Source organism: Catharus ustulatus, chromosome 10 (genome assembly GCF_009819885.2).
Source record: "Catharus ustulatus isolate bCatUst1 chromosome 10, bCatUst1.pri.v2, whole genome shotgun sequence".
In the NCBI taxonomy this organism is placed as follows: domain Eukaryota; kingdom Metazoa; phylum Chordata; class Aves; order Passeriformes; family Turdidae; genus Catharus; species Catharus ustulatus.
Genome location: NC_046230.1, coordinates 18,316,441 through 18,337,874, shown reverse-complemented (window position 1 = coordinate 18,337,874; position 21,434 = coordinate 18,316,441). Strand labels below are relative to the sequence as shown.

General features: G+C 43.3%; 1 protein-coding gene across 6 annotated transcripts in view; it reads right to left on the bottom strand.

Moving 5' to 3' along the window:
• MCF2L2 (MCF.2 cell line derived transforming sequence-like 2) overlaps positions 1-21,434 on the bottom strand; it is a 153,888-nt gene that overhangs the window by 122,667 nt on the left and 9,787 nt on the right. For 3 of the 6 annotated variants that reach the window (XM_033068603.2, XM_033068606.2, XM_033068604.2), the window contains exon 1: positions 9,693-10,402. The exons of 1 other annotated variant lie outside the window; for it this stretch is intronic. In XM_033068603.2, the coding sequence (XP_032924494.1) occupies positions 9,693-9,834 (142 nt within the window). In that variant the 5' untranslated portion in view covers positions 9,835-10,402. Of the gene's footprint in view, positions 1-9,692; positions 10,404-21,434 lie in introns of those variants that run through there. 2 more of the 6 variants (XM_033068607.2, XM_033068608.2) reach the window with 1 other exon arrangement.

The following is a 21,434-nucleotide window of genomic DNA, read 5'->3' as shown; positions in this document are numbered from 1 at the left end:
GCACCTCTTTTTTTGCTAACACATGTTGAGTCAACTGAAAACTAAGCCAGGAATAAAGTGTGTAAATAAGGTAAAGCAATCATTTCCTTAGTGATTGCTTCTGATCTGAGTTAGTTCTCTGCAAAGATGCTCGAAGGGTACAAGTGCTGGTAATGCATAGGAGGGGTGGGGGGTGGCAAAGCCAGGACTACCCCTTCCAGGACAGAATCAGGCTTAGATCAGCTTAGAGCAAAAACCAAAATGAAGCACAGATGACTGGTATCAACTTTTCTCAGATCAATTTTTCACCAAACACGACTGTAAAACCTACAAGGAGTATTTGTTTAAATGCAATTTCTCTTCTCATTAAAAAATTTCACAGCAAAGTTTGGTAGCCATCTTCCAAAGAGGGAAGATTCTTCTAAAATATTTAAGTAACTCCTGTTCATGTTTGGAAGTATCTGTGTAAGTTGGTGGATTTTTAGTTGCAAGAGTAAGCCAGTTTTGTGTACACTAAGGTAGTAGAAATCTGGAGATGCAAGGTTAGGAGCAAGACTCTGTCTTGAGGGATGCACTGCCAATCCCTTGAGGCCATGGTGTGGAAGGAATTGCCTTGCAAACTTTTCCAAACAATCTCCATGACAGGCTAGAAATGCACCTTTCTCTGAAGAGCTCAAAAACTGTGAGTCCCAGTGTCTGCCTGGGCAGAAGCTGAACTGGTGCCTGATGTGATTTTCTGTCATGCAGCAGAACTGCTCTGAAGTTTTCTCCTGTGGTTACACTGAGTCATGATTGGTATTTCCAAGGCATTCTGTGCAGCTTAATGATGGAAGCACAGCTTTACCTGAGCCTGGCTCTGCAGGCACATATTTCTGCTGATTTTAAGTATTTCAGGGAAGACTGCTCAATTTCTTTGGATGACTGCATTTTTCAATTAATCTCATTTACCAAATGTGATGCTCATTTTAACATAAAATTACAAGTGTGAAGAGGTCACAGATTGTAAAAATCTGTTTAGAGGCTGTGTTTTCCTGTCCTCCAGGAGTGGTTTCAGACTTTAATAAGTTGTTTTTACAGACAGGCACATACACATTAGGAGCCTACTGTGGTTGACTTATAAGGGGGAGAAAGTAAAGCTGTTCACATAAAAAACTGAAGTCTTGCCCTTCCAAATGGAAATGCACCCTCTAGGCATTATGTCAGCTTTCTAAGCCCATGTCAAAATATTTTGGAATACAATTCCGTGGATGAGGAAACAGATTTCACTGCTTTTTCCATTTAACCACTTCCTCAAAACCAGTCTTTGGATGTTCTTGTTTGACAGAGATTTTTTGTTTGTTTTTAAAGAAGTCTTAAAATTGATTGGTAAATTTTAAAAAAATTAAATCTTTCTTCTGCATAGGTAATCATTTTGATTTACTGTTGATACATTCTGCAAAAATACATTGCTGTGTATAAATTCATACTTATAATCACACTTCAAGGATCTCAATGACATACTTCTGTAAAATGGTAAGAGATAGATAAGAAATTATTAACAGATCTTCACCCTACATTATAAATTATCCATAATCAGAAAAGATCTAAAGAAACACACCGTACCACATCATTTGCTCAGCAAGAGATTGCTTGATTTCACAGACCACCCCCTGGTGGGAGGACACTACATCCTACTACCCAGAAAACTGAAACTTCCCTAATAAAAGGCATTGAAGGCAAAGTTCTAATCTCAGCATTGAATAAATGAATCCAGATTTATAGCAGAATGGGACAGTCTCTTGCCTAGTGCCTCAGCAGTAAAAACTTGATAGTTTCTGATTTTTGCCAGAGAAAAGTTAATTCATCTTCTTCCCAAAATCTGCCCTTCACAACAATGTTGGATTGCTAGAACAGAAATTCCTGCTCAGAGAATAGAACAAAAGAACATTTCCATAATGTCGTGTCAAAAACCATCATGAATAACAAAACCACATATGGCAAACTGCAAAGCTAAAATATGCTCACTGCAATTTCTGGACATTGAGCAAATCAAGAGATACAGCAAACTGTGCAGCAGACTTCATTCCTTTCTCCCCAGCTTGCTAGCAGACAGTTCCATAGCTGAAACTGTAGCTTAGAAAAATTCTTGCCACTGGCTCTGCCCTGAACTCATCCAGCAAAATAATTCCAGAGCCTATTCACATAATTTCTGATCTCAGGAGCTGAAGGACTGCTTGCTTGCTCACTGCTGAACAGAGGCCAGTTAGCTCAAAGATATTTCCCTGGTTACTGTCATTGGAGACAAACAGTGAGCCACAGCCGCCACTGCTGTCCGGGACAAAGAGAGTTCGCAGCCACCTCTGCCCGAGAGCGCTCCCCCACCCTGCAGCTCCTCCGAGCTGCACAGCCGCCCAGCTCGGATGCCCGCTAGGAAAAGCAGAAAGACAGCGCAGAGAGCGATGCCCCCCCGAGCCCCCGAGGCACTCACGGGCCCGTGCCCAGCCCGGCTCCTCGGCAGTCCCGCTGGCAATGAGCTCACCGAGCCGGAGGGGAGGGAGGGATGGATGGAGGGATGGATGGATGGATGGATGGATGGATGGATGGATGGATGGATGGATGGATGGAGGGATGGAGGGATGGATGGAGAGAGGCAGCACTCTGTGCGAGCAGTCCTGCATCCAGCCAGCCGTGCACCCAAGGGCTGACGCTCTCCTGGAGCAGCCTGCACGAATTGCTCAGAAACAGCTTCAAGGCAAACCACAGCAGAGACCTGCGGCTCGCCCCGTGGCCAGGCTTTAACCCTGCCCGCCGGGACAGCTCTGCCCGGGCTCCTCCAAAGGGACTCTGGAGACATCCACAGTCTGGCACAGGCAATAGAGGTACAGCCCAACAAGCGACAAAACAGATTCACTTGCCCAGACTAAGGCCTGGAAAGGGTTTTCATTAAAATAACTTTAAATAGTAGGGTATTCAGGGCCAAGGGAAAGCAGTAGTGCTGCCGTAGCTGTCTCGGAGTGCACACCCACACTCAGAACACAGTGCTGTCATTTAAAGACAAAGGAGAAGACTGCACGAGACCGATGAATTTGGTAGGAAACATGACCTCAGGTTTTGAAGAGGAGAGGAATCACTTTTACATATTTAGTTCAATTAATACTTCAGGACACAAGTTTTGAGTGCATTTAGGGAGCACACACGTGGCTTGATGAAGGTAACATCACACGTACAGCAGTTTGAAGCAATACTGGGAAGCAACATTAACATTAGATTAACTCATCAAATGTACTGTGCCTTTACTGCCACAACCCCCAGCAGCTCAGTAGCTTTAGATAAAAATTACTCTTTCCCCAGGCTACAGTAGCTGTCCCCTAGGATGAGTGATGTAACGGTAATATCTTGTCTGCTCTGTGTCTTCAGGCTCCAAGAAGTTCATTCATTTTATAGAAAGGGAAATTGAGGCACAGGGAGAGGAATCCAGGCTGTCAGTAAATCTCAGTTTTCCCCAGATGTAAATTGAGGAGTAGACCAAAGCTGTTTGTACAGACAGGCTGCAGGACAGTGGATCTGTCTTACAGATAATACACCCACTATTTTCATCCTTCTCCCATCAGCTAACCAACACAAACTGTGACAATGCTTATAGTACAGCATGAGAAAACTAACAGGATTTTCTATGTAGTTACAAATAAATGCCAGATCTAAGCAGAGCATCACCATGCTTAGTACAAGATACACTGGAGAGCTTTTGACACCTGTAGCTTTACAGAGACACTACTTGGCGGGTAAAGGTACATCAGGAGAGTGGCAAGATGCATGGATTTTATACTGCACTTCCTTTCCCAGCCTCCCCTACACTGCCTGTCAAACCAGTGAGTTCACCAGCTGTAGTGGGTGTGTAATGTTACTCTCTGCTGCCTGTACCAGTATAAATGTCCACGTGTACCCAATGTACAAAATCTGTCTCCTGTTCCAGACACGTTTTGCTCTCCTGGGAGCTTCCCCTCCAGCTCTGCTTGTGCAGAGCTGTGCACAGCTGGGTCCCCAGCCAGGTGCACAGGTGTCACATCGGTCCCAGTGGCTGATAAATGTACCAGATTATTACAGTCTGAAAAGAATTTTAACCCTGTATATAGAGATGCTGCAGAAGTAGGAGATCCAGCCATGGAGACAGAAAATTAAATGCTGCTCTGTAAGTGAATGTAAATTACTAACCTAATGTGGATTCAGGATATAAGGAGAGGAATGAACTCACCACGGAAATGGAACCAAGAAATTCCTCTCAGGCCACTACATTCTCCTCAGGTAGTACTTTAAGTTTCATAAGCTAAATTTACACGTCAGACATTTTTTCATTTGGGTAATTAGTACAGGTAATTTCAGTGTGCATTGGCAAAATGTCTTTGCCAAGCTGAAAAGCCTTAGCTGTGCCTCTCTCAGCAGAACAGTATTTTGTACTATCCAAATATTGTCCTACTAGCATATAACCCATAGAATAGGGTAATACTGACATTTCAGTTTTTGTTAATGGGAAGCAACTATACTACATATTTAATTTTACTTAAAAAACAATAATATTCAAGGGCATGATCCTCTCTGGCTACAATACCCCAGTTTCATTGAAACAACTTGCACCATGTCAGCATCTGTCTCCACATGTTCATGTGTTCATACCTGTGGGTGTGGGCCTCCAAAAGCATGACAAGGAATGGCTCATACCCAAGTGCCTCTAACTCAGCGATCATCTTCCCAGATTCTTTCACTGCAGGACCAGAGAGGACCACTAGGTTCATTGTGTTTGACTTGTTGAACACACAAGATGTTCATGGAAATTGGATTAAACCAGTATTTTAGAAAGCTCTTTAATCTTAGGTTAAAGACTTCAGGCAACTGAAAATCTGCTGTTTCTGCTAGAGAAGGCCTAACACAAAGAAACTGGCTTGTGTTTTACAGCTCCCACTTTGACTCACAGCCCATTGATTTTTATTGTGGTTTTGACTTGAAAATTTAAGTTACCCTCAGTTTTATCCATTCTTTGACAGATGTCACTTCTTCAGTCTTGAGTGGTAAAGTCAAGGGAAAACAGAACACAGTATCCCTTTACCCCTTCCCATTTTACCTCAGCTTTTCTCAATGCTAGCAAATGATGTCTTTACTAACTAACAGTATCCCAATTTAAAAATCAGGTCTTCACTCCCATAGACCTCCTCAGAAGCAAACTGTCTCGAGGCAGTGACTCAAGAGTTTAGATAAGTAGCCTAAACTGAGCAATCCCCAGTTTAATGACTCATAGGCACAGGTTCTGAATATAAATAAGGCATTGACTCTGTGCAAAACAAAGATGCTGGGATATTCTAGCTTAGAAAAAGGTGGGAAAAAAGCTTGGTCAATAATTCTCATCTGTTGTAAAAAGGAGGCTATTTTTTCCCCTTGAAAAATGGAATTAACTAATAGGATCACAAATTTGTGCAACAAGACACTTGACATAGTCCAAATATTCATATATAGCTGCACTGCTCCAACAAAGCATTTATTTATCATTCCTTTATACTTGATCCTAAGTATTTCTAGATAATGTGCAGGTGGTGAAGAAGGAAAGTCTGTGTCTTAGAAAACTCCCTGGTCAGGCTAATCTACAGCAAGATTCAGGTAATAAAGCAGCAGTATAATTTGTATAAAAAATCAATACATTAGCACAGCAGAATTGGGTCTTTAAGGGAGGCTTGAAGCAGCAGAACTGGCTGAATTTGGAGAATAAACTCTGTGGGCACAACCAGGGTGAGAGCTCTGCACAGGCACTCTCCAGCCTCCCAGCATACTCAGCATCATTCTCCCCTGAAATCTTCTCCCCAGACAGTTTACACTACAATTTAGGTAATAAAAAAAAGCAAACTACCCTATTATATTGTGGTAATAAGTCCCACAAGTTAACAAAACATTGCCAATTATAGCAATCTGCCTATCCATGTTTAATGCTTTTTCATTTCACTGAGTTGTTTCTTGTTCTGGTATCATGGGAGAAAGGGAAAAACATAAATACCCACAAGGCTTCTGCTATAACTCACCCTCTGAGAATTTGTTCACTTGATCTTTGCAGTACTACATCTTTCTCAGAATTCTTTTAAATGAAAATCAAGCTGTGCCCTCTGTGTTTCTCTCATAATTGTCTGGACTTTTCTGATTAGGTAAACAGGATTTTAGTATTTCTCAACCACAGTAGAGCACACTGCATATGAATGGCAATGGGTGAAAAGAAACATAAGCATCTAAGATAATCATCTTTTCTCAGAAAAACCTCAGTGGGAAACAGAATATTTATTTCACCTATTTTATATGCAATGAGAGCCAGCTGAAAAAAGTTATCCCAGGTCCCCTAGGTAGCATTTTTTACTAAAGAGAAGAAGAAATACTGAATGCAAATAGAACCAGAACAATTTCAAGCAATGCACAAGGAGGCACTGTGACTGAGTCTCAAGGGATTTAAAAATACCTTCCACTTATACTTCAGATTTTGGTCTCCACAAGAAACAGTCACTTTCTCCAGTAACAGTGCCTTTGTGGAAAGGTCATTTGAAAAAGGAAAGCATTTCTCATTTATTTCACTACTAAAGGTGGAGAAGCTCCAAAAAGTCCAACAAATTTCATCCCCAGTTCATTTCAGATGGGATTTCCTTCCAGAGATAGCACCATAACCACTGCAGCACTTCAGTCCCTTTTCCTCCCTGAGCAGATGGATGTGAAGAATTGGTTTTCAACTCCAGCAGTAAGAGAAACACAGCAGTAGGACTAAGAACAAGCTCCCATGATTGCTGGACACACAAAACTGCAGCATTCCTCTGTCTTACAGAGGACAAGAGCAGAAACACTGCTAGCACAACAGACAGGTCCCCATCCTACTGGCAAGGAGCCTGGTGCCTGGTTTTGCAGTAACAGCAAAATCCTGAAAAGCCTCAGTAATAAACTGCACACTCCTTAGTGTCTGCAGATTCATTACCCTGATTTAAGCAGCCACCAGCCTTGAGTGCAGATGAAAAACACACATTTATTCCCTTAAAAATATATAATCAGCTTGCAGCCCCAAGCTCCACGGCATGCAGAGACACAGTCACAGCCAGCACAGGACCATTCATCCATGTAAAACCCCCCTAGGTGTATGATCCCATTGGAGGACTTGAGCATCACAGCAAGACAGGCTAACTAAGAGCATCTGGGGACAAAGGGGCCAGTTTGGCAAGAGGTGTCTTCAGGCATTAAAGATGTTCACCAGCAGCTGAGTGGTATAAATAGTCAGGTCCATGCTGAAAAGACACGTGAGCCACTGTCCAAGAATGATGTATTTCATGGCAAGAGGCTAAGCTTTGCTTTCTGCCTCAGGGTCTGTTTCATGAGGTCTCCATTTCTGCTGTAGTTACCTGCATGCCTTCCATATCTTCTCATTATGACATCTAATACACAAGATAAAATTGTCACTGAATACTCAAAGGGCTCCACAGGCATGGTCTGCATGTGTGTCTCAGGGATGGACAAGGTGGAAATTGTTCCATATTTTGGAGTGCTTCAAGTACTGAGTAAACATCAGCCAATTGGACCTTAGCAACACTTCAGCTCAAACTTTAAACTGCAGAAAGGGTACCCCCCTAAAGTGATGGTAAGTCAGAACATGCCACAGGGATCCTGCATTGTCACTATGTTCAGAGAAAGTCTGAGAAAAAAGCAGTCAATGAGTCTTTGCTTGTAGGACTAGGTGGGGCAGATAGAATCCAAGTTCTCTGGGACAGATATTTCTGCCTCTGTGTTTATGCAGCACAGACAACTAAGGGAAAGTGGTCTAGTCATCAAAGCAGTAATACAAAGTAGTCATAACTATATCATCAGGATCCACTTTTTATGGAGGCCAGTAATTCCCACTCCTATCTTACAGATAAGAAAATACAGGCCAAAAAACCACCCACGATGAACACAAACAAGGTCAGTCAGTTCAGAGCAGGAGAAAACAACCCAGGCAGTGTTGTTATGAACTTCTGTGCCACCTTGCCAGCTCCTCAAGCCCCGTCTAACACTGTCACCACACACAGAGCTGCCCCAGTACGTTCTCACAACTCACACAGCTCCAATACCTGCAGCTGAAGGCACCTTATCCTCAGCAATAATTGAACTTCTGCCCCTCTGGCAGCTTCACTGGCAGAATTTAGTACTAAAGCAGCGAAGATATTTTCTGCCTCACAAAATGACAACAGACTCAGGTTGATCTGACATGCTCTCTGTTCTCTTGCAAAAAAATGATTTTCCAAGGGATTTACATATATACTGTGCCAGGTAGTCTCTCAACATGAGAGGCAGAGAAGGTGTTTCCCTGGGAACAGTAACCATGGCAAAGCCCTTACCAGTCTCTTCCCCTCTCTACTACAGGAAGAAAAAGAGCAGCAGATGCCTGATCCCTGCCTCCAGCAGGTCCACAGGCCCACAAAGCCATAAGCAACCCGATCAAACATTCAGGAAGGAACTTCAATGAATTCCACTGTCTTTTACTGGATACCAGACATTTCTGCCCCGCTGCGCTGAACTCAGAATGCCTCAGTACAAAGAGTGCAACTGGAAACATCAGTGTTACTGAAAGGTCAGCCAAATACAACAATGCATAGGTAGGCACTGAGCCCAAAGATCAGCATGGATGGATCACCCACAGAAGCAGAGGTACAATGGACTGGCTTTGCAGTTTTCAAACCCTGACATTGTGCATTAGAGCCCTATTAAAGAAAGCATCTGCAAACCCCAGTTTGTGAGCAGTGGCTGCAGCTGATACCCTGCTTCTGGTCCACCTCTTTTTCTACAGAATATTCTCGATTTACCAGATCAAATGCAACTATCTTTGCTGAAGAGCTAATTAAATCATAATAAGCAATTTAACTTCCAAGTATAATCATATTGCATGCTTTTGGGAATCATCATGCACTAGTGAACATGTTATAAATTTCTGGATTTGAGGTTTACTAAGTATTCAAGTTAACAGTGCAAATGAAAGGGAGCTCTTTGAAAAATCTTCCTCTCAATGACACAGAGAAAAAGTGTTCTATGATTCAGCAATCTAGATATCTGAATAGACAGTCAATAGCCTAGATTTCAACTATATCACTCCAGAGTTAACATGCAGTTAGCACAAATTGCTAGGCACCAGTACAGTACCTTATACTAGCAACCCCCTGGGATTGGAATACTGTCCTGTACCTGGGCTGACTCATACAGAGCACAAAAAGCTCCATTGTGTAACTTCCTGGATACAGTAAAACCAGAGTCTTTATAGAGAGAAAGATATTGGCCTTCCACATTGTAATTTAGGAACACAGGGGGACAGGCTCAGGTCATGACACCCATTGCTACAGCTCCTTACATTTATTTTTTAAAAAGTATTTTTCATGCACGACAGATGCCTTCTCCTGACATATACAGAAAACTCAGTGTCTAACACCTGAATGAAATAGATATTTCCTCAGAATGAGTCTAACATTCATTTTAACCTCCTTTAGTCAAATCACTGCAAATACCCCAGAATTATACAGCCAAGTCAAATGCTGCAGTCACACCTGAGTTAACATCCAAATCCAGCCAGTTGCCTTTAATTATCACTGACTCCTGAGAGAAAGCATTAAGAATATAATCTCTTTTTGCAAATTGCCTGGGGATGCAATGCAATTGCCACTAGGAGAAGATGCTATTTTGTTTAAAGATGCTGCACATACCTTTCCTTGTCATGCGCTCCAGTCTAATGCATCCTCCTATAAAATCGTGATAAGATTTCATTTCTCCTTCTGTTATCCGGACAGCAGTGAAAGGCAGGTTCCTGGGTACCTGTTGTCCACATTTCCGACACCGAGAAGCCATTGCCACAGCTCAGGAGACTCTTGTCAGGAATCTGCTGTTTGCTGGAATCCAGCCTGATTCTTCAGCTGTCAGTCCAGCCTGGTGACTTTATCCCACTTAGTTCATTCAAGGTCATCCTCTCCAGCAGGATGTTCACCATTGCAATTGGCTAAGACTTTTATAGGCTTACTGACTGTATTCGTTTCTCCCTCCTTGCTTCCAATATCAGTTTACTTTAATCTCTCATTCAGAATGAAAGCTGTGAACCTCAGCACAGCCCATGCCCTGAATGCCTTCCTTATCATTAATTTAAAGCTGTCTTATAAGCAACAATGAAGAGAGAAGATCCCAGAAGCACATTGCAAGATCACAGAATTACTCCTAATGAGCATGCCAGATAGGTTCGCAAAGAATTTTTCTTTGAGAAAAGGTTTTTCTTCATGATTTTTGGTCCCTTTCAGGCTTATGATTTTGTGATTCTTCATCTCTGAGAATGAATTTTTTACTTCTGCATCTCAGCTTGGACGGTGCAAGGAGACTGCTCTGCAGAGCTGCTCAACCAATTACTCACACGTCTGGCAGTGGCACTGGGAGGCTGCAACTGTACAGAAAAGCCCTCTGCTGCTGTGCACAGTCCCTGCTCATAAGATCTGATAATCAAAATGAGCAGAGTAGCAAATGGAGGACAAGGGAAATATTGCTGGCAGACATGCTCTACTAGCTGTGCGACCCCCAACTAATTTTTTCAAACAAAGAAGTTGAATCTATTAGTTAGACATCAAACTCAGATATTTGAAACATCCATTTAGAAATTCCCCTTGGAAGGGGCTGGATTTTTAAGCTGACTTTTTTTCCCTTTTAACAATTAGCATAACACAAATCACTGGTTAGAGAGAGAGCCTTACAACGAAACTAGTTCTCAGGGACCTGAGTGCAGAGAGCCCTCAGTCCTGGTAACAGTGAATTCAAAAGGAGCTTCCCCTAGGATCGGCAGGGGACTGCACAGGAGATGCACAACAGGCACAAGGCCAGCACTAGTGACAGTGCAAAGAATACAATGAGAGCCCAATGAAGCAGGGCTAAGCTGCCACCCAGAGCTCATCTGCAGTGACCTGAGCACAGAACGAGTCTCCTGCAAGGATCTTACACACAGATTGAGAACCTTTGCCTTCCTCTGCCTCAGTCACTAACACCTGTTGGCACTTTCCATAGAGCCAGAACACGCAGTGCTGTTCAGCTCCTGGCCTGCTCAGATCACAGCTGATCCCTAGGTGTGGAGTGGGAAAGCAGTGGCTGATTAATCCAAGTCAGAGAACAACTCAGAGAGGACAAAGATGTCCAGGAGATAAAAGCCTCCTATGGTGCCGTTACTAAAATGCAGAATAACTGGCTGGACAGCTTTGAATGCCTGTAAGCTGGAATACACAGAAGTCAACTCACCCACCCCTGCTTCCTTCCCATTCCACAAACTTGCAGCTTCTCCCTGGCCAGCTCTGCTGCCTTAGGCACAGAGGGAGAGATGTTTAAGCTTCCTAACCCAGCACACACAAACTGGTCATGTAGTCAAACAGCTACCAGGCTTGAGAACTGAGTCTCAGAACCTCTTCTTTTGATGAAATGAAGATATAAAGGATATTTCCACTCTTAAAGGTAAAATATTTTACTACCTTCACCTCCAAATTTGCTATGTGGCATGAAGGTGCTCACTCTCCTGCTCTTTGCCTTTGCCAAAACCCTGCCTGCAAAGTGAGAACACTGATGTACTGTGCTGTTGAATAACCTGATTCATTAGCATTTGTAAAATATTTATTAGAGCCTCCACAGAGAAATCCCTAGGGGACAGAAATAATTTACAGATAGGGAAAACAGTGGCACAGAAGGCAGAAATAGTTTGTAGAGAACTGTCATGATAAGAAAACTAGAAACACAACCCTGCAGTTTTATCTTTAAACATTTCCTCCCTCTTTTCTTGCATTACAGGGGTTGAAGGTGTCCTTCCTTACACAGACAAACACAATATATCTTGGCAAATAAACTTTTCTGACAATATATTAATGTCTGACATACACAGAATAATTGCATTTCAACCCTGCACATAGAGATAAACAATGAGGGAGAATCCAGCATTTGTGGCAGTAGATTTCTGTCTACCACCCTCCCTCATGTATGCTGTTGCCCACTGGTATCCACATGACTTAGAAACAGAAGGATCTGCAACATTCTGCATTCCAAGGGGGAGATTTGATGCTGGAAGTGGATGCAAGAAGAAATCTGCCCTAGGTGTGAGCTTTGGAAGCACAGTTAGCCACACAGCACACAACAGGGAAATTATTTTAGATAATTTTTTTAGATAAGCTTTTCCCCAGGAAAGCCTGATCCATTACAATGCTAAATACAAACCTCTGCTGCCTGGGGTACCACTGCCATCACCCAGCTCCAGACCCAAAAATAAGCTGGCTGCAGCTGGTACACATTTAGCAACAGGGCACATGAGGGTCACCTCAGGGACTGAGTGGTGAGATGCAGGGCTGGGATGGATGGACAGAAGGATTTGTTTGCTCTACTGTAGGTTTCATTGCAGTCCCATTCACAAGCTGGGCTAGCTTCTCCTGACACATAAGGAAAACTTGGGAGCACTGTTTCCCAACACAGAAATGACCTTTTTTGTACTGGTCTGGCTGTACCTGGCACAGGAGCTGCCTTGCAGAAATTCTTTTATATAACATGTTACCAAACACACACAGTGTGGATGATGGGGAATTCATGAATTTCCTCCATTATAGCTGAAAGGTGCGAGTCTGTTTGAAAGCAAGTTACTGCTCTTTGTGTGCAGAAGGTTGTAGTGCAGGGATTAAGGACAGAAAATGGTAGGCATGCTTCCCTGGGTCTTCTCCATAATAACACAGAATGGAAGGGCATTACTTTCCTGCTGCTCCAAACAATCATAGCAAAATGTTTGGAAAATCTAAGGAGGAGGATATTTTCTGATCATGAATTGCCAGCATCACCTAGCAACATAATCTGGTTTGGTCTGTCAATGAATAAGCAAGTAAATAAATGTAAGAAAGTGTCATCAGAAATTAAAAATAAAAAAAAAACAACAACAACAACAACAAAAACAACATAAAAAAAACCCAAAAAACAAAAACCAAAAAAAACCCCACAACAAAAATAAATAAAGGAAAAAAACTCACCCCACAACCCATGACCCAGATACCCTCAGATGCCATTACCCAAAACAGCCTGCAGAACTTCACTACTTCCTACTTTCATTAGAAATACCAGTTCACCTCGGAACTGATGCTTGCTGGAAAGTGCTTGTTGTCATGACTGTGTGGCCAGAGGATGGCAACAAATTTAAAGTCAGCTCAGTTAAATCTGTTTAAGCCCCATATCTCTTCTCATGAAACAAGATGCTTCTGCCTCAAAAAGCAGTGCTGTGATGGTTGGTACCACCGTTAAGCACAAAACATGCAACAAACACGTTGGATCTCAATGATGCTGAGCCCAAGGGACATAATTTCTTGTGAAGAATCAAAATTTGAGTTTGGGAACAGCATTTATGTGTCAGAGGAAGGAGGAAGAGAAGTCTGCTTCTGCTGCATGTGTAAATGAGGCAGCTAGAAGACACTGTGAAACACTCACTGTTTGCAATTTACCCCACACAGTCATTAAAGCAATTGAGGGGAAACAGGAATCGCTTTTCCATCAGAGCCTTGTAAGAAGCATTAAGAAACTTTAGTGTAGAAGAGACTGAAAAAATTACCTCTCTTATCCACCAACATTTTAGAAACAACAAATCATAAAAACCCAACAACAAAATGTATCTTACTTGTTCATGAAAACCAGCAGCTCCCTCCACCTATGTATGCAGTATTCCACAATCTAAGAAATCTAAATTCAATGCCACTATAAAGACTGATACACAGAGAAGCTAAGAAAATAATCTGTATTTCTTTCCCAAAACCCCAGATTCACATTTTCCTATTTCATGATGTTTTATCTGATGTTTGAACTAATATTTGATAGCCATGCTGAAACACATTTTCATTTTACATATACCTCAATAACGTTGCTTCTGCCTTCCCATCTCCCAGATCATGAATCTGATAAACCACAAGGCATTTCAGTAGTTTGATAGAAAGGTTTCTTTTCAGAGCACTCTTGGTGCTGTGACAGGTAACATCCATTCCAGTGGTCAGGTAGGAAATAGAAACTATTTTTTTTTATTAACTTCCATTTATTTCCTCCCAACTAATAAAAAGCAGACCAGGACTTCCTTTCTCTCCTTTTTAAATAAAGGGCAACATCCCAGGCATTGTTTTAAACCCCAAGGACTTAAAGGAACAAGCAGAGGAAAAAATATCTGTATTCTTGAAATTTCTAGCATACAGCACTGTTGCAATTGCAACATGCATTTCCTGCACTAGAAGGCACTAATTCCAGTGCCATATGGCTTCAGAATCTCATTACACTGATCTGCTTAAAGTGATTTCTTAACGGACAAGCAAAACATTTTTGGTCACCTTCAGCAGAGGGAAACAACAATTCTGCCACTGTTGACGCACACGAACTCCCACGCAAACTGCCAAAAGCAGGAGTGAGTAGTGAAGATCAAAGGACAACCTCAGCCAAAGAACTTTGTTGTCTTCTCAAAGCTGTGAAGACATCAAGGTGATTCAAGGACCATTATCATCATTAAAAAAAAAAAAAAGAAAAAAATCCAAAACAAACAAAAATGAAGACAGAAAGAAACCCCCAAGCCAGTGACATCACTGCTGGGATAGATAAGATTCTCAGGAGATCAGAAGATGAGCAGAATCTTCACAGACCAAGCCATGGGCACAGATTGCTGCTGCATCTGCAGGATTTATTTTACCTGGCTTCTCTTGATCTCTACAACTAAGAGCAGATCACCAAGAACAGAAGGCATTTCTCTCCTGCTTGGCAAGACAAACAAACGGACCCCAGAGTCACCAGTGTGTATCTGGCACAGGGGTAAAGAGTAGCTAGGTCCAAGGTTTAGGCTTGGATGCAAAGTTATTCCAGTCTTGATCATGAAAATGCTTACAGACCTAAGTGAGACCAAGAGCCTTTCTGAGCGATCTACCCAAAACATAAATGGCTCTTGGCTTAAAGTCATGGGAATAAACTGAGGGACAAGTAAACGCAAAAGACGCATGAGTGAGACACTGGGTAACACAGAGAAGGTTGTGAGCTATAAAACCAGGCATGTCATATGCCCATTCTCCAGCTCCTAAACCATATCAGCAGCGCAGCACCAGTGCACGGGAACAGCCTTTGTGTCACGGTCCTCCAGCAGCACCATGAGAGCTGGAAAGGACAGACTCTGGACATTAAGAAGGGAACATATTTTCTCCTCTCTGTACTCTGCCACTGACACACTAAGTCACCTCCAGGGTATGGTAACCCTAATCCTTGCTGTCATGCAGAGCATTGCACTGGATTCACTGCACTATTCCTCTTTCTTCCTCCTTCACCTTTTCCTCCCTGCAGGGAGCCTCCAGAGAGGTGCAGAACAGCTGCTGGGACCAGCCAAGACCACCAGGACAGCCTCCTTCCCTGAGGAGCAGCTGTGCACATTCCCTGATGGAAACAGCATTTTTTTTTTGCTTGCAATTCATAACTTGAAACACATAAAGGAGAACCAGAAAGACACGGGGATAAAAATAGCATCTATGAGCATCACAAGGGCTGTTGATACTCCAGGCTTTTGGACACATGCCAAATGTTAGCTGAACAGGAAGAAAGAGCTTCTCACATTACAAAGTGCAGTAAAGGCCTTTCCAATGTTTTCTTGCCATCTCTCAAGCACTCAACACCAGTTACCACAAGGAGTAGGAGATTGGGCCTCAGGGACTATTGATTTTTCCCTCTTCGCCTGTCTGTGCACTGAGATTCACTCAGTCACTCTGTGCAATCCACAAGGAAAAGGAAGCTCTTGTAGAGCCTTTCCTAGACACTGCTTTGCCTGACTGGGCTCTCAGCTGGCAGATACAGATCAAACATACTCCTTTAACATCCCCAGGGCAGGGTTTGTGTTCATCTAGGGAACTGAGGATAAAAATCAGTCAAAGAGGAGTTATTCCCTCTGCCCTGGCAATTCTGAAATACACCTTTTTCCTCAGGGAGGATGGCTGTCAGAAACCAGAGGTCTGTCCTGAAGGACCTGCCCACCCACAGTTTCTCTGAGTTTCTCTGCGCTGAGCACCAGCAAATGAGAGGCTGAACACTCTCCTGTGTGCATCCACAAGTGCAACCACACAGGGCAGCTGGATGCTTGCACACACCTACACCCAGGCAACAGGAGTTTGTCCAACTCAGTGCATTACCTGCAGAGTCAGTTCCTCATGGCCTGAACCCCTGCACCATTCCCAGCCCAGTTTACCCATCCCAGCTTTGTCTCTAAACCATCAGCTGTAACGGATTTTAGGTTCTAGAAAGAGACAATCTATGGGGTGATTTCCCAAGTCACGCCAAAGCCTGGTGTGAAGCAGGAAAATAAAGGTATTGATATGGATATGGACAGTATGGATAACTTGCTAGCACGTGCACTGGTGTGCACCATGTGTGCACTTCCTTCACCTCTCCCCAGCTGCAGCACTGCATCACACACCAGGCACGGCAAGGCAAGACATTATCACACACAACCACACCCCCAGTCCTCCCCCTCTCCTCCTCAGCCAGCACAATTATTGGGTTTTGTCACCACACCCAATCTCGAATATGTAAATAGGATAAATTCACAGGAAACCAAGAGTTTCAATCCTTTGTCAAAACCAGGCAAGAGCTGCTAAAATTATCTGGAAAAGGGCCAGCTGGGATAGAAAAAATATGAGCATGAAAGCCTCATTTCCTTTCATAACAAGACTGAAATTATTCATGGATCTATATTAACAGGCAAGTATGCCCACACAGTAAAAAAAGACATCTGTAAGTCAGCTTCGGATGCAGAAAGAGTATAGAGCTGCACCTGAGTGAACTTTTCCTACAAGAAGCAGCACAAGAGTTTCTCTGCAACATTCCACAAATGCTGTGACCTTCCCAGTCGACTCCAAGTGTTCCACATGCAGCATTCACGTGCTGGGAAGTGCTGAGTGCTGTCTGCACAAGGTTAGACTGCCAGCCCACATGAAATAAGGACAGTGCTTTGACTTCAACACCACCATGGACTTAAATTGCCTAAAGCTGAGTGGTGCAGTGTTCTGATGAGATAAGAAATTGCTCTTTAGTCTGTCAGGAAACCTCATTACAAACGCTTTCTGCTGACCAGCAAAGATTAACTCAATAAAATGTATCTAAATCCCACATGCGTTTATGGACCTTAGTCCCAGCAGATGTAAGTTCACTTCATGGCATGTAGCACTAAATAATGCTTTGTACTTCTCCAGTGATTCTCAGCTGAGCACTCTGGCACCACAGAGAAATTGTTACTCCCATGAAATAAACTATTTCCTTTCTAACTGCCAATAAAAGGATATCATTTTTAAGAAGAATATTTTTGCTTAGATGTATTTGAGTATGGATCTGAGAGCTGTTAGAAGAAAGCTCGTGGGGGAAGAATAATTTCCCCTAAAGTTTTGCCCCACAAAAGCCTAAAAATGGGGAGGAATGTGCTAAAAAGATATATCCACACATTTCCCACTGGTTTGAGAGCCCTTTGAATTAGCTTAACAATCATTTCACCCTCTCTTTAACCACTTCTTTGCTGCTCCTTTGTAGTATAAATGCACATAATTTTACACAGAATTTTCTTGTTTCTTGTTTAAATACACATGCTTCGAGAATCGCAATCAATTGTAAAACAAACTAAAAAAATCCAATATTTTTAATTGTATCACAAGCACTGTAAGAACTCATCAGTGAAATTTAAAATCTCAATTCAAATAATGAAGCATAAGGAAAAAATTCTTCAGCTGGGAACTGAATCCCAAGGTATTCATACAGTTTGTCTAAGATCAATTGCAATTACTGCAGTAAAGCAAGAAAATAAAGAAATATCTACTAAAACACTAGGAAATATTCCTTTCTTGGTTGTAGCCTTAAGCATGGCACAGAGGATTTCTCAGTGTTATTTTATATCATTTGTAGATATCCCCATCTTGCCAACATTGAATTTAAAATAAAATTCCGCTCATTAAGATTTTGCAGCACTGTCTGTATCAGTCTAATTATTATTACTGCGCACACATTCAGGGTCAGCAGGTCTCATAGTGAAGGCTGCTGAACTGAAACTGCAAAAAAATGAACTAATTGGTAAAATAACAAAATGCTAACAAGGAGTTTTAAAATCAGGCTCAGTGACTGATTCCAAATATCAGCACTGGCAGTGGACATGCCAGGTATTTTAGAGCATGTGAGCTCTACTGAGAAAATATTTTGCATTTGGCAGCAGCATGGAGTCAGGATCCTGAGTACACCAGTCAGCCTGAACTGCCAGAGCATTCTCACCTGAGGCTTCCACCAACACTCCCTCTACCCAATGCTTCAGCTGCTGCGTTTAGGAGGGTCCCCACTCCCTTCCCCTTATGCTGTGGGCGATGCTGTTTTCAGGTGGTTTCTCTGCTGTTCTTGACCTGCAGTTTAGACTTGTTAGATTAATTTAGACCTGATGTATCATTTGAATGTCTCCACCTTTGCTCAAGTATTTTAGGACAGTTCTCTGGGGGGGTGAGAATGAACATGCTAATGCCAGTCTTATTTTTCTGTAAGGTATATTCCTAGCTCTTTATTTGCTGGCAGATGTTTAAGACTTTAATAACTCTTGTAGTGTTTAATCAAGTTATCAAAATCACAACAGATTCTCATATTTGCTGAAAGAGAAGCTGTTATAAGATTAGGCTTCCCTGTATTTTCTACAGATTAAAATAAACAGATGTGTTTACTTCTAAACAGGAAAACGGATTGAATAGCACACATGTATGTGTCAAGTGATGTCGTCCTATACTATAATCCAGTTCGGACGAAAAGCTTAAATAGAGAACGTGGGTACTCCATTTACAAAGGTTCAGCCACCATGTCGCTGTTTAATCTCTGGTGACCTCGGTTCTCTCCGAATTAGTGCTGTCGGTACTTTGCACGCTGATGCTGCTGCCGCAGGAGCGGGGAGATGCGGGGCTTGGGCCCCGTGTGGGGGTGGGCGTGGGTCCGCCTTGGGACCGAGCGGTTCTCCTTGGATCGGAGCGGTTCTCCTTGGATCGGAGCGGTTCTCCTTGGATTGGAGCGGGTCTCCTTGGATCGGAGCGGTTCTCCTTGGATCGGAGCGGTTCTCCTTGGATCGGAGCGGCTCTCCTTGGATCGGAGCGGCTCTCCTTGGATCGGAGCGAGTCTCCTTGGATCGGACCGGGTCCCCCTTGGATCGGAGCGGTTCTCCTTGGATCGGAGCGGGTTCCCCTTGGGTCGGAGCGGGTCCCCTTGGATCGGAGCGGGTCCCCTTGGATGGGAGCGGGTCCCCCTCGGGTCGGAGCGGGTCCCCTTGGATGGGAGCGGGTCCCCTCGGGTCGGAGCGGGTCCCCTTGGATCGGAGCTGTTCTCCTCGGGCCGGAGCGATTCTCCCATCCCGCGCCCTCCAGCGGCTCCTCCGCAAACCGGCGGCGCTGGGAGCGCCTGGATCTCTCCAGCAGCGGAGCGCAGCTCCTGGGTACCAAACCCGGCAGTGCCATCGGATCTCTTGGGAAAGGGGCTCGAAGGAGAGAGACTCCTCTGCCCAGCTCTGTGACATTCTGCCTTTCAGCTGATCCGAGAAAGGTCTGGCCCTGTCCTTGAGGGTCTGGGGCAGTGGAAACCGCAGTGCCAAACGGCGCTGCTGTGCCCTCTGCTGCCCTTTCCCCGCGGCGGAGGAGGCTGCTCTGGCACAGCTTCTTCCTGAGACCAGCACACACACCCCTCATCCCCAGCAGCAGCCCTGCTCCGCTATCCTGCTGCAAAGAGGGTTCAAGGGATGAGCGCCTGTGTTTCATTTCTCCTCACCATTTCATGGTGGTGACATCTCAGCTCAGAAGGGGAGAGTGAGGCTGGCAGCGTGTGGCCTGTACAGAGCTGCTGATATTGGGGTAGAACGGGCACAAAACATCCCTGCCAAGCTCCTCTTTGCTCTGTCCATGCAGTTCTGCTCCTCACAGGGCGCTTGCTGCCAGCTCCCTGCTCCCATTCAAGATAAAAAGATGCACAAGGCTCTGCTGTATAGCCAGAGTGTAATTCAACATGATCCAAAATGACAATTGCACATTGCTGAAACTGCATTCTCCCCTAGCTGAGAACCAAACCAGGAAGATGGATTTTTATGAGCTATCAACAAAAATTACTAAAAAGTTTACCTCAAACTGAACAGTGACTTCAAAGCCAGCTGTGAAGCCTCTTTTGGTTTCATCAACATGGAAGGGAAAGAGATATCAGACACAGTTAACAGCACAAACATCTGAGACAGATGAAATGGTGAGCATAGTTTAGAATTTCTTATTTAAAAAAATAGGAAGTCTGTTTTCACAGAATAAGCTGATCACCATAACAACGATTAATCAGGTTTTCCCAGGAGCCTTCCTGCACCAACAACTGGCATGTATTGCCAGGAGCTCTCTGATCAGTCATGCACCTGCCCACAGCTCAGGGTCATGCTAAGGCCACAGCTATTTCAGCTTGAAATAACCTTTTCTCTGGATATTGCAAGATCAATAGTATGGCTCCTATGTATGTCATCAGCTTTGGCTTTTATGCTGCAAACACCAACATTGATCCCTTCAAAAATTAAGCCTTGGCTTCAGAGACCTTTGAACCACAGTGTAATGGATAACGGTGAACTTCAGACTCACAGAGGGGAAATATTTATAGTCATGCTTTGTCAGGTGAAGGATTATTGATTGAAAATAAGAAGCAAACTCTCTTGATAGTAATTCAAGCCACAGCAATTTGGTGAGAATATGAAATCCATACCAGACAAAAATGCATTTGAAGTGTTAAAATTGTAACATATATGATTAACAGGCAGCATTTTCAAACATTCAAATAATATAATTTCTATTTATCACTGCTACTAGAGCTGCATGTGTTTGCTGAAGCTTTTTCTTTATACCTGTCTGTCAGCATGTGCACATCCTTAGAAAGGTATAATTAAACTGGAGGTATTGCAGTAATAATAATTGGAGATACCAGTAACTGTGGGCTAATTACCTACCTATGTATATCTAAAATTCTTACAGGTCTTAGAATTTAAAGGCAAAAGTCACTCTCCTGAAATACTGAAAGATATCGTCTCTGGTTTTAGATTTTCTTCATCTCTTCACATTGAACCTCAAGTGGTTTTCCAGTGTAAAATGTGAGTAACTCCTACAGAATCTCTGGAGCTCAAGGCATGTAAGAGGAGAGTCAGATCCTATCAGCAGCTGTTGCCAGGCAGCCACAATGCTGTACATCAGCATTGTTTGTCTTGTATTTATGACTCTGAACAGCAGATAACTGCTCTTGTATTCGGGACCAGCTGTAGACAATACATTGCCCAAGGGAAACTGGAAATCACACAGCTCCTGGTCATGCAGAGGAAGCAAGAGCTAAATGGTTTGCAGCCCCTCATATCTCGTTGCCCTGGGCAACAGTCTGCACTGTGG